The 13881-nt window shown below is 40.3% G+C and overlaps 1 protein-coding gene across 2 annotated transcripts in view; it reads left to right on the forward strand.

Annotated features, from left to right (window-relative positions):
• The window catches only part of LOC126455553 (cubilin-like), a 686613-nt gene that overhangs the window by 187688 nt on the left and 485044 nt on the right, over positions 1-13881 (forward strand). For both annotated transcript variants that reach the window (XM_050091307.1, XM_050091309.1), the window contains exon 3: positions 12906-12969. In XM_050091307.1, the coding sequence (XP_049947264.1) occupies positions 12906-12969 (64 nt within the window). The remainder of the gene's footprint in view (positions 1-12905; positions 12970-13881) is intronic.

A 13881-nucleotide genomic window follows, 5' to 3' on the forward strand; every position in this document is an offset into this window, starting at 1 on the left:
CTCTTCTTACGGTTCTCCACAGCATGCTCATAATTCTCTCGGTCCTGTGACAGCCTGAGGAAATATACTTTAGTCATGATAAGCCAAAATACTATAAATATCTACAAATACGTCGGTGTTGATTGACTGTTGCATCATATTCGCTAAATGTAAAACGAACACTGTGAGCCGTGGCAGGCTCATATTATTTGCTGGATTAAACCTTGGTTGCTATTCTGTGTTTCGTCTCCCGCAGTTATAGCGATTATGCTGTTATCCTCTCTCTCCCCGAGTGGCAGCAGCGGTGTGTATCGATATTCGCACCTTGTAGTGTCTTTGGCGTGGTGCTTATAGTTGCTGGCTTTGCTGTGTGCGACCAGTTGGTCGGTTGGCGTGGAGCAGCGAGGAAATCCCCGCGGCGCGTAGTTTACGCACGGTCGGAGTATGTGGTGCTGACCTGTTGCTACAAGATCCGTGGCTCACCGACCCTGGACACGAAAGTTGAGCTTTGACTTAATCTACCAGCAAGTCACGACTGTTCACATTGTGTCGTTTGAATTTCGTTCTCGGCTGTTTGGACATTCACGCGAGCAACAACTTGCGTTTTCAAGTTGGAAAATTTTAGCCACCCTCCGGTGGAGTTTAGGCGTACTTGGTTATTTTGAACTGAAGTGCACCAGCGGAATCTTCTGCCTTGTGGCCGCTAACGTTCCGATTACCTACCCTGGCCGTTGACATAAATTCAGGTAGTGTATTTTCCTCATCGTGTTGTCGCTGTCCAGCACGGTGTGTTGCTTGACAGCTCAGTGTATAATTGGTTGTGGGCGTCAATACTTTCTGCGCTGTTCCATTGAACACCCTGTTGTGTGCTGGTCGGGTGGAGTGGAATTTATCTTGTCGGTGGGTTCGTAGACTTTCTGACGGTTGGGTTGTCGTCGGATCAAGAATGGTTGGGCCGACTACCTGTCCCACCTAAGCGAGCGTTAGTGTGTGAATTCGAGGCCGACCATCGGAAATCTGAGCGCCGTTGGGTGTACTGCCATTTCTTATCTGTTCTTGTTGTGTGTATTTGTATGGCTTCTAGGCGATTCTTAAATTTAGGATGTTTTGCCTGTAAGGCGCAAGATTGTTTGGGCCTTCAGCCTAATTTAAAGAACTGCTTTAAGAAAGGCCTTCGGCCATTTTAAAAATTTAAATTTGTTGAGTCTTAAGTGATGGGCCTTCAGCTGATTTTTAAATTAAAGTTGCTTTGCTCTTTAGGTGTCAGACTGTTTGGGCATTGAGCCTAATTAAAGACCTGTTTTAAGATAAGGACTTTTGCATTTAAAAATTTAGTTTTGGTTTGAGCCTTAAGAGATGGGACTTCAGCCGATTTTTTTAAATTATGTTGTTTTTCTCTTAAGGTGTGTCATAGTTTGGGCCTTCAGCCTAATTGAAAGAACTGATTTAAGATAGCCGGCCAGAGTGACCGAGCAATTCTAAGTTATTGGCTTTCAGCCGATTTTAAAGTGAAGTGGTCTTGACCTTAAGGCATGAGATTGTATGGCGTATTCAGTGGGTTATGAAGTTCCGAAAATTAATGCTGTGTTTTCTTTTATTTAATTTTCTTTGCTCTTGTAATGTTTGGTCAAATAAATGAAGTTCGGGTATAACTGAGATCCGCTTATTTTGGCCACTTTCCACAATTTAAACTACCTGTCCTGTCCCTCGGGTTTAGCAGCGCATCTCACACTGGTAATTCGTCGGTAATGACAGAGTCGATATCGTATAGCGGATGATCGGAGCTTTTGTGTTGTAGGCGTAACAGATTCTTTGGATTCATCGTGCTGTATTCAGAACAAACGTGTATACGTTCAATCTATTGCACTCTGTACACGCTATTCTATTTCAATACGACGTTCCGTCTGCAAATTTCGGCCGCAGTGAAATGGGAGCGGTGATTATCGAATGACAGTACGTGCACCTGTGCATGCATACATTAATGCTTAGCTATCCTACTGCCCGGCCTTCCAAAACTTCCTCATTACCGTGTTTCCGCCGAGTGATTCGATGTTCATATCCGCCCTGCCGCATGACGTGTATTAATGCAAACAACAGGCGGCCGTGCGCGCGTCTGCTGGGGTCTCTGGTAGACAGCGCGTCGGGCGCTCGTCGCCGTTCTTTCCCCCCACCCCACCGCTACAGTTACCCTTCCACCCCATCCAACCCCCACCCACCGCGTCAGATTCCACGCTTGCAGTACAGGTCGCTATAAATGTGACGAGAATAAGTCCACAGTAATGCTTCGTACATGCTCGTAGTTACCGCAGTCTTTGTAATAATTTCTAGTGTAGATTGGTCTTTCCCGTAATACAATTTTCTGGTGATCTATCGCAAATATATGAATTAAGGAAATAGGACGTAGAATTTATGACGATTCCTGCTGGAACGACTGTCATAATCCAGGCACTTGATTTTTACACATTCAGACGAGCATGGAAGAAATTTGCACCTGACGAATCAAATCCTGAAAATTCAATCTTTGATTCATTATCAGTTTTCGTCCCATCGATTTTTGAATAGGTTGTTTAGGTATGCGTGGTTCAACAGCGGATACATCACACAAACAGCTGATAAATGTGACGCTCCTGTTAATTATTGCTTTAAAAATTGTGATACATGCTGTAAATTGTGCAATAATATTGCAATAATCAGATGTGTGCGATGCACAATGTGTATGTATATGCAGCACCGCTTTGCAATGGACAACATACGTCCCCCCATTATTGCACTGACTATCGAAGATAATTAATGCAACCTAAGTACTAATAATAACAAAGCAGGTGTCAAACGTGATATCCAAAGCCAAACAACCAAAGAATGAAACGAAACAAACAACGAACAAATGAAACAAAGACCATGAAAACACGAAACAGGAATAGCCTCTCGCCACCTCCACTTTGGTTATTCCCGGGATCGACCTCTCAATTCAGGTGCCCGTCTCTTATGGTTGCACTGTGAAACGGCAAACAACACTGTCACCATGTGTGACAAGCGTCATATGGCGTACAGAGCGCGCATATAGCGGTACGTAGGGGTACTACCAATTTATTTCAGGCTACCGCGACTTCGGGATGTAACTTCATCATATATGGTTGAATGTGCTGTTAAATAGACTATTGCATTTGTACATGTAAACCTTTTAGCTCTTCAAAAACTGCGAGATGTGGGGAGCATTCCAAAATATATCAAAATGTTTAAAGATGTAATTTCATACTGCTAAAGTGCAGTGGAAATCATGGAAATTATGTTTCGACGTTTTTTTTTATATCTCATGTACTCAGAAAGGTAACAACCGCATTTTCTTCGGGATGGTTTTCACCAGTTCAACGGTCGTATGGGAACAGATAAAAAAATATGTATCTCATGTTTTGACCTAGACTACAACATATTCGAAGACAATCGGAATCGGCGGGTGGCACCTAAGTAGTGTTACTTGTTGGTAGTGTTACTACCATTTATCTGGAACAACAGTGACATCGATAAGAGAATGTGGCGAGTGGCACTTGTTGGTAGTGTTTCAACCATTTATCTGGAACAACAGTCACATTGATAAGAGAATGTGGATTAGAAACACTGTTATTCTACTACCCATGATGTCACACCGCAGAGCCCCCATCATCTTTCACGTGACAAGCCATGCCACCCTTATCTGTTACGACATTCACACAGCAAGCAACCACAACTTATTTCTTGAAACAGTGGCGGCCACTGAAACAAAATAGGCACCACATTCCAGTTGTTTATAGGCCATTAAAATGAGACACGCAATAGCATTTTAGTGCAGAGCAGCCATTTCGTCCATGCTCTAATGAATCCAGATGATCCGAATTTACTTTACATTGTGTTCAGAAGCATCTATCAAAAAAATTACCTAAGGAGTTAATCTTTCAGTTTTCCTCATCTAAAATACGATAGCATCACACATACACACACACACACACACACACACACACACACACACACATACACACACACACACACACACACACACACACACACACACACAAAACCACATATGCGCACGTGCACGCACACATATTCCTCTAATTTTGGCCTAAAACGTGATTATGAAGTCTTAAATCAAATGCCCCTTGCTGTTTCCAAGCCTAAATGGTTACAGAACAAATGTGGGTAAAAAGTAATATGCTAAACAGGCCATTGACACGTCATATGTTACGCCTAAAAGAAGGCTGTAGCAAAACTAACCTGACCAAGTTTATAAATGCAAAAAACTCATGTTGACTAAAGTACTACGCTGAGCAGAAAAGCACACAAACAATTGGGCAGATGGAGTCACTGCCAACTACTGGAAGATTGCAATTAATTCCAGTTTTCCGTCCACACTTAGTGTAAGGCAGAATGGTCCCTCAAGTTAAATGTTTCCATACCGAAACTGTTCTATGACGCTTGTCAAGTGTTAAATGGCGTCTCCAGGTATTACATAAAAGTTGTTGGTACTTTTAATACTGCGTTATTGGTGGTTGATAGGGACGATCTATCGTCAAGTCATGTTTATTTACAAGTTTTTCAGTAAGTTTACACCTTTGTAATCATCAGTTTATGGGGCAAGAAGACAATGCATCATCTAAACTATAAAAAAATAATCGATGGTACTGATCAGAAATTATTTGTCTTATTACAGTTGAATAAGTTATGTTGAATAAGAATATGTGCAAAAATAACTGTCACAGAAGGTTACAATATATCCGTTTGGAAATAAAATGCTTTCATATCCGATAATCAATCATTAAATAATGAAAAACATGTAATCAAAGTAGATGATGTAGAAACAAACATCTTACACACTTACATACGAACTGACCAGACATAATTTTAGTAACGAGGGAAGAAGGGCTTTTGATGTAAGTCTTAAACTAAACATTTTAATAATACCTAAGGAGAACTTCATAATAGGAAATTTTTACATACTACACAACACAGCGAAAGATCGTGGTGTAACAAGAAAGAGACGAAGGAGAAAATATAATCTTTGCTATAGAAATACAATAATTCAGCAAAATAAATAACGATTTAGAGTAGAAAAATGGACACACACACACACACACACACACACACACACACACACACACACACACGCACGCACGCAAGCACACATAGATACACACACACGCGCACGAGCGCGCAAAGGTAACTTACTGAAATATGCAAGTTTAATTATAAATTCCTGGTTTCTAATCAAAATTCGAAATTCGACGCACAGCAAAATTGTATCATTTCTCTTAAAATATATAAGATTCCGTATACAGAACACACTTCGCACTACTGTCATCACTTATTTTTTCTGTAAATATCACTCACAACTTCCAATGCACTGGAAGTTGTGAGTCAAGTTTAACATGTGTGAGACTATGCACAAATTAACCACAAGAAAATTTAAAACTAACAAAACAAAGCAGAACCTCACAAATCGTAAACATTACGTAAAAATGTCACATTACAGAGTGAAACACACCTGAAAATAGGAATCATTTCCCGAAAAGCATTGTGTAAAATATGACTGCAAAGAAATCTTGAATGGTAGCAGAAAAGTTATTTACAAACAAACCCATGAAAATGGGATTAATTGCATTCTTTCAGCAGCTCACAGTAATTCGGAATATCTATTTGCGTGTGTACGTGCCTGCACAGCATAGTACTTTAGCAAACATGTGTTTCCTGCAGCTAAAAGCGTTGTCATGTTAGTTTTGCTACATCATCTCATTTAGCTCTGACATGAAGCGTTAGCTGCCTTTTTAGCACATTATTTCTCAAGCACATGTTTTTTGTAGCTATTTAGGCATTGTAGTAGCACTGGGAACTTAATCTGAGTGTTGATAATCTTTTCTTAGGCACCAGTTTAACGGATATATGTGGACAATAATACTGTGAAACTCTACGCAAACTTTTCATATTTTGCCTTGCTCACGTATTTTTACAGAGATTCTTCACGTGGAAAGAACACTGTGACAGTTGACAAATGTCATACAAAAATTTACAGAGTCATTATATGGACCGTCGGTAGACATCATATAAAGACATAAGGAAGGAAAGTATAATAATAAAGCATAAATAACACATTAGGGATTGTTGTGTGTACTACAATAGTCTATTTTTAGATGTTCACATGTGATGTTTTAACTGCAAGTTCATGGCACTAACATTGTGTGTGTATGTGTGTGTGTGTGTGTGTGTGTGTGTGTGTGTGTGTGTGTTTTGCTAACGTATTTTAGATGAATAAATACTACAATACACACCACTCACATAAATTTATGGTTAAACACATTTGAAAGTCTCGCAGAAAACCTAAATGTTCAAATAGTTTTGAGCCTGTCAATGTGAAATGAGGCTTCTTAGAATGTGAATGACATCATAGATGAGGTTGGTGGATTGTTACGTGATAGATAACGAAGTGCATGTCTACTGATACAGGTACTAGAGACATGCAGATTCTTGCTCATTTGCAATGACTATGGTCAATGGTGCCCCAGGTTGATGGTGATAATATTACTGTATCTCTATTTATTTTATTCCTGAATGTCCTGTGTTCAAGTATTCCTTTTATTCCATAACATATTTTAACATCCTTCTTTCTTCGACCAATTAAAGTATTTCTTTGGTCACCTAAGGTTTCTTTCCAGTTATCTTCCTTGTATTTGACTCTGCATGACTGGTGACTGCTCCTTTCAGAGTGTTCATTTATCTCTAACTGAACATCCTGTTGCAGTGCTTATTATCACAGTAACTACAGCCTTAGGCTTCTGCACCACTTTATTACCTTGATTCTTCTTGAATATTCTCTTATACGTCAGTCTACTCTTCATATCATTATTATGGTGAATAAACGAAAATTACGAATATAGAGTAACTTCAACATCAACATAAAATTATGTAACATGAATCAGATTTAATACGCTGTTCAAAACCGCAGACACAGGAAGATTCCAGCTAGATTATTTTATCGGCGGACAGAATGCCATAGACATCGATAATTCTTACCAGAAGATCCGCTTCAGTCTCCTACAGAAGACTATTCACACAGTTTCCGAACAGAAACCAAGTGTGATCTGATGAAGTGAATGTGATGGCCACAAAGAAATGAACTATTCTTATACAGGGTGGTCCATTCATAGTGACCGGGCCAAAATTCTCACGAAGTAAGCATCAAACGAAAAAAACTACAAAGATCGAAATTCGTCTAACTTGAAGGGGGAAACCAGATGGCGCTATGGTTGGCCCGCTAGATGGCGCTGCCATATGTCAAAAGGATATCAACTGCGTTTTTTTAATAGGAACCCCCATTTTTTATTACATATTCGTGTAGTACGTAAAAAAATATGAGTATTTTAGTTGGATCACTTTTTTCGTTTTGTGACAGATGGCGCTGTAATAGTCACAATCGTATGGCTCACAATTTTAGACGAACAATTGGTAACAGGTAGGTTTTTTAAATTAAAATATAGAACGTAGGTACGTTTGAATATTTTATTTCGGTCGTTCCAATGTGATACATGTGCTTTTGTGAACTTACCATTTATGAGAACGCATGCTGTTATAGCGTGATTACCTGTAAATACCACATTAATGCAATAAATGCTCAAAATGATGTCCGTTAACCTCAATGAATTTGGCAATACGTGTAACGACAAACAGTGACAACTGCATTTCGATTGCTCTAACAATGTTTCGCTTACTGCCATGTTTTCATATCTGTGTGAGACGGGTAATATGGGTCATGCGACATTCGGGTGGTATGGGCAACGGAACCCATTTCCTTTCCTTTTTTTTAGGGTACTATGCCAGCATTTAAGAAAGAAAAACCTCAGCTTGCTTCCCGTGCAAAATCTACAATCACTTCTAGAGAGGCCACCACTTCCTCCAATGCGCTACACTCAAGTGAACATTCTGATTTTGCAAGTGTTTTAAGAGAGATGTCGGCTTTGCCCTCCTGCAGCGAAAAGAAGTTGACATGTCGGATAAGAAAAGCTGACCGAAGCGAAATATTGACATCATCTCCAATAAAAAATACGCTGACAGACAAGAAAGATTTAGAAGAGCAAAAGCAAGAAGCACAACAGGAAAAAAGACAAATGAAATTTTCAAAACAAGAACAAATATGATCAATAAGAAGAAGACAAATGAATAATTCAAAATTTTTCGTAATGACAGTTCTACACCACGCACTTCTAAAGGCGTTGTATATGTAAAATGTATTGTGTTTGGAGAAAGCTATGAGGAAAATTGGATTCAGTGCAACAAGTGTGAAGCTGGGCACATGAGCTCTGTGAGGTCATAGACGACTTACTTTTTTTGTTTTGTGATCTCTGTAAGCTAAATAAATCATAGGGTAATCAATGATATACTTTGGGTAGCATAGGGTAATCAGTGTTATATATTTCGTATAATGCTAAACAATAAGACTTTTATTCAAAACATGTTTTTAATTTATAAAAATAATCATATTGGTGTGGCCCATACTACCCGCTAATTTTTAAAATGCCCAAAATGCAAGGTTTATGCTGATTACATTTTGTGTTATGTTCCCTTCATACATTGCTAAAGACATTTTTATTATTTTAGGAAAGATGTCGAAAACATGATTTTTCGATCATAACTGACTTAAGCTACAAGTATATTATGTATTTTATATTATTCCTTAAATGGCCCACAATACCCGCTGTACCCCTAATTCCCGGAAGTTTCATTGTTGTATGTCCGTTAGTTATTGTTCAGTGCTGTATTTAGTAGAGCGTTGTGTCGCACAGTTTGTGAATTTCGAGATGGCAGAGTTAGAAGAGCAACGCGTCTGCATTAAACTTTGCGAGAAGTTCGAGAAAAACACACCAAATGATGCAAGAAACCTACGGTGATGGCTGCTTAAGCCGTACTCGCAGTTACAAATGGTTCACACGGTTTAAAAATGAGCAGACGAATTCGACGTCTACCACTGACTATCCGAGAAAATTCAGACGATTTCACGATCTACGACCTTTCCCTCAATGATGCTGTGTCTTTCATGGGCTACCTGTGGAGCCAGCATCGCCCGACGGAATCCGACCGGTATATACCACTACCTTTGCAAGATTTCTGAAAGTTGCAATGATTCATAGTTATCAAAAGGTGTTCCGGGTTGACTAAGGCACCTCGTTCAGGAATTGCCTGAGTTTACCCCTGGATCTATGTCACTCGGACTCTCAAACTACCCTTGACTTGCCTATACCCAAGATTTGACATTGGCCATCTGGGCATCACTAGAGTAGACTGTTCTATGATACTGATGATATTGCAATTGGTAACATGGGAATTGTGTGAACCTTGTATGGAAAATTGTTGAGAAATTAGAAAACACGTAATCTATCTTAGAGGATTATTACCTCGTTAATTCTATGGGCGATGGGATTATCCCGCCAGTTTCGTTTTCATTTGTGTGTGCTGCCGTCCCTGTTTTTCATTTTGCCTTCATTTTTGCCTTTATTTATTTCTTCCTTTTTAGTTTCTAAACTCATCACTTGCCTCACACCTGCAGAGAGGTGTATTTCAGAGTAGTGTGTCGTCGCCCCCTGAGGCATAGCAGAGTATGCCTCCGCTTTTATTTTTGGTTTATGGCAATAAGTCCTGCTACTACCAGCACCATGCTTTATGTGCTGCGTCGACACTAGAGGATGGCAAAAATTTTGGAGAGGAAAAGGTAGGGCTATAGGGGAGGAAGGAGGCCCAAAAAAATATTTAAAAAAATGAAAAAAAATGCAAAATTTCAGTTGTAACATGTCATTGAATCCTGACACAGTATCTCTGGATGCATCGTTCCTGCCACGGCTCATGAGTCAAGGCCAGAAACACCCTCGCCTCGCAGTCTGTGAAGAGCTTTTGAATCGTACAGATGGGAATGAAATATTCCTTAAGAGAATCATAAGTGGTGATGAGGCATGGGTCTACGGTTATGTAGTTAAGACCAAGGTTCAATCTTCAGAATGGGTCGGAAAAGGTTTTCCAAGAATAAACAAGCTCGTCAGGACAGATCAAATGTCAAAGACATGCTAACATTTTTCTTTGACTTTGGAAGATTAATTTATCATAAATTCCTCGCACATGGGCAAGCTGTTAATCGATAGTTCAGTCGGGACCTGTTGCGACGCCTGCGAGAAAATGTGAGAAGGAAACTACCTGAATTGTGGGGAGAGAGTTTCTTGCTCATGCATGGCGATAATGCACCCGAATATTCATCCCTGTTGGTCCGTGACTATTCCACAAAAAACGGAATCACAGTGCTGCCTCATCCTTTGTTATCTCCAGACTTGTCCCCTGGCGACATGTTTTTATTTCCAGAGTTAAAAATTCCGTTGAAAGGATGAATATTTGCAACGATAGACGAGATTAAAGAAAATTCGAGGTCGGCAATTCACGCGCTCCAGCAAGAGGCGTACCAAGACTGCTTCCGGAAATGGAAACGGCGTTGGGAGCGATGTATCAATTGTGGAGGAGAGTACGTCAAAGAAAGCCTTGTACAATAAGTGAACGGTAAGCGTAAACTAGTTTTGTGGACAAAGTTCCGGAATGTTTTGAGCATCCTGGTACCGAGCTGGTTTATAATGGCCTCCACACCTCAGCTGTCGCTTAGAAGCATTTGCTGCAGTACCAGGCAGCGGCATGGGTAGCCACAAACTCAGGACGTGGGCATACAAGTGCCAGGCTAACAGAGGATGCTGTTGGCTCAAGCAGCACGACGGCTGTCTAGTTGCGGCAGTCACTTCCACTGAAGAGCCAAAGAAACTGGAGCACCTGCCTAATATCGTGTAGGGCCCACGATAGCACGCAGAAGTGCCGTAACACGACGTGGCATGGACTCGACTAATGTCTGAAGTACCGCTGGAGGAAATTGGATTCTGTAAGGAGCTGTCCATAAACCGTATGAGTTCAAGGGGGTTGAGATCTCTTCTGAATGATAAGTTGAAAAGCATCCCAGATATGCTCAAGTGGAAGTGTTTAAAGTCAGAAGAGTGTTTCTGGAGCCAATATGTAGCAATTATAGACGTGTGGGGTATCGCAGTGTCCTTCTGGAACTGCCCAAGTCCCTCGGAATGCACAATAGACATGCATGGATCCAGGTGACCAGGCAGAATGCTTACGTACATGTTACCTGTCAGAGTCGTATTTAGAAGTATCAGGGGTCCCATATCACTCCAACTGCACATGCCCCACACCGTTACAGAGGCTACACTACCTTGAACAGTCCCCTACTGACATGCAGGGTCCGCACGATACAATTTGAAACGAGACTCGTCCGACTAGACAACATGTTCCCAGTAATCAACAGTCCAATTTCTGTGTTGACGGGCCTAGGTGAAGCGTAAAGCTTTTTGTCGTGCAGTCTTAAAGGGTACGCGAGAGGGCCTTGGGATCCGAAAACACATACTGATGATGTTTCGTTGACTGGTTCGCACGCTCACGCTTGTTGATGGCCCAACATGGGAATCTGTAGCAGTCTGCCCTAGGGTTGCACTTCTGTCACGTTGAACGGCTCTCTTCATTCGTCGTTGCTCTCGTTCTTGCAGAATCTTTCCCCAGCCGCAGCGATGTCGGAGATTTGATCTTTTACCGGATTTCTGATATTCACGATATCCTCGTGAAATTTTCGTACGTGAAAATCCCCACTTCATCGCTACCTCGGAGATGCTGCGTCCCACCGGTCGTGCTTCGACTATAATATCACATTCAAACTCACATCTTGGTAACCTGCCATTGTAGCAGCAGTAACCGATCTAACAACTGCGCCAGACACTTGTCTTACATCAACTTTAAACTAACACCCACAGCAGGCACGAAACTACGCCACACATTTGGGCCGCAATACGCGTTCACTGAAAGAGTTAAACTTAGAAAAAGCTAATTTGTGATTTAAACACATCATTCACTGCAGACGGGGTGGAATTACTGTAAATCTGAGTTTGTAATGCTTTACATCTGTATCATGGCAGTTCTCAATCGGTCACACGTGAACACTGTGACTGCTCAATGCTCCTAGTGAAATAACGTTCATCAGTATATACTTGATTAGCTGATATTTCTGTATTACTTCTCACACAGTACAGTCTATAGTCCGCATTTTACATGCCACTAATTGGGTGCTGTTTCTCGTCACTGTGGTAGAGGAGGATTTTAAACAAAAGGGTTCAAATGGCTCTGAGCACTATGGGGTTTAACATCTGTGGTCATCAGTCCCCTAGAACTTAAAACTACTTAAACCTAACTAACCTAAGGACATCACACACATCCATGCCCGAGGCATGATTCGAACCTGCGCCCGTAGGATTTTAAACACCAGCATAAATTGTTGAGTGGAAATTGCTTGGGACTGTGAAGGCGTAATTACTATTTAGCAGCTTCATCATTTATTTCTGAACACAGTAAAGTATTCAGTAAAACAACAGTACCAAGGAACTTCCTTAAGAGATACAGCAATTACTTCATTTAACTAAATCACACGTGAAATATGTATTACAAAATCCCATAATAAAAAAATCAGTTCTAGTTCAAAAGTCTAGAAATCTACTGTCAGAGAATATTTCAACATGCGAAAACTAAATCCAAGTGGTATGACATAAGAGATACCACTATAATTACTATACAAACAATACGCAATAAATGCAGGACACAAGAACACAACAACATGCGAACACAAGCATGTTTTTGGTCAATTTTCTTACTAGATAGCAAAAATATTACTGTAAGGCCCGTTGTAGTTTCTTAATAATAGCACTGTCAGCGAATGTCGTCGAAGGATATTCTAGTGATCATTTCATCTGTCAGCTATTATTATTGAAAGTAGACTCTTTGTTATACGCAGCAGTAACTTGAAGAATACTGTAGGTTCTTGTTTTTGCTTTCAGCCGCCGCTACTGCTGCACCTGTTGCTACTCTTGCTGATAGCTGCAGGCAACGCTATAAACCCAGGTGAGTTACATGTTTTAATTTTCTATAAAAGACTACCGATTTTCTGATGCTTTGAGATACAACGGAACAACGGAAATTTAGGTCTAGTTTAAGATTTACTGAAGAAGTATGTAAAACCTATGATTCTGTAAGATGTCACAGAGCTGTCGTTAAGATGTACCTACCTTATGGTGTCGTCCTTGATATACGTATTAAGCGTGTAAATAGGGAAATATCTTCTCAGTAAGCAAATTTCTAATATCTAACACAGTTAGGAGAGTCTTTGTGTTCACAATCAGTATACTACTAACTTTCTTCTATCCTGTTTCCGCCAGTTACATTAAGGAGTTCTCACTAGAACATTCGTTGTGATGGCGTAAAGTTTTAGAAATTAATGGGCCAAAACATTTCTGATGTGGTAAGTTATCAATAAGTATGATACATTTTCCGACATGAAATCATGTTCTTCATTAAACGATTGATGAAATGTAATATAAAAATGTAAAAGTCAATGTTCCCACGTTTGTGTCAATCTCTACCTGTTTGAAGAGTTATCCATAACAAGTATTCAGCCAGCCAAGAGTGTTTTTAAGTACCTGATCACCAGGCAATACGTAAAACACTCAGCTCCACTCACCCCACATTCATTTACGGGATTACATCCCTATACTACAGAATTAATTAACACTGTCATTCTAACGATGCATACAGTAAGTTGACACTGCATAATAGTATACCTTCGTTCGGAAGTAACAAAACGTGATTCCTGCATTGTCACCAAGAAAGTATGGCATTATTGCACCATTATCTTCCATTCAGTTTAGCGCATACTCAGTGCCTTTAGTGGTTCGCTTAGCCCGTTGGTCACCATAACAACATCCCGATACATATATTGCTCTATCTCACTACCGATGTACTCCAGTAGAGTAAAAT

This window comes from Schistocerca serialis, chromosome 2, assembly GCF_023864345.2.
Source record: "Schistocerca serialis cubense isolate TAMUIC-IGC-003099 chromosome 2, iqSchSeri2.2, whole genome shotgun sequence".
Taxonomy (NCBI): Eukaryota; Metazoa; Arthropoda; class Insecta; order Orthoptera; family Acrididae; genus Schistocerca; species Schistocerca serialis.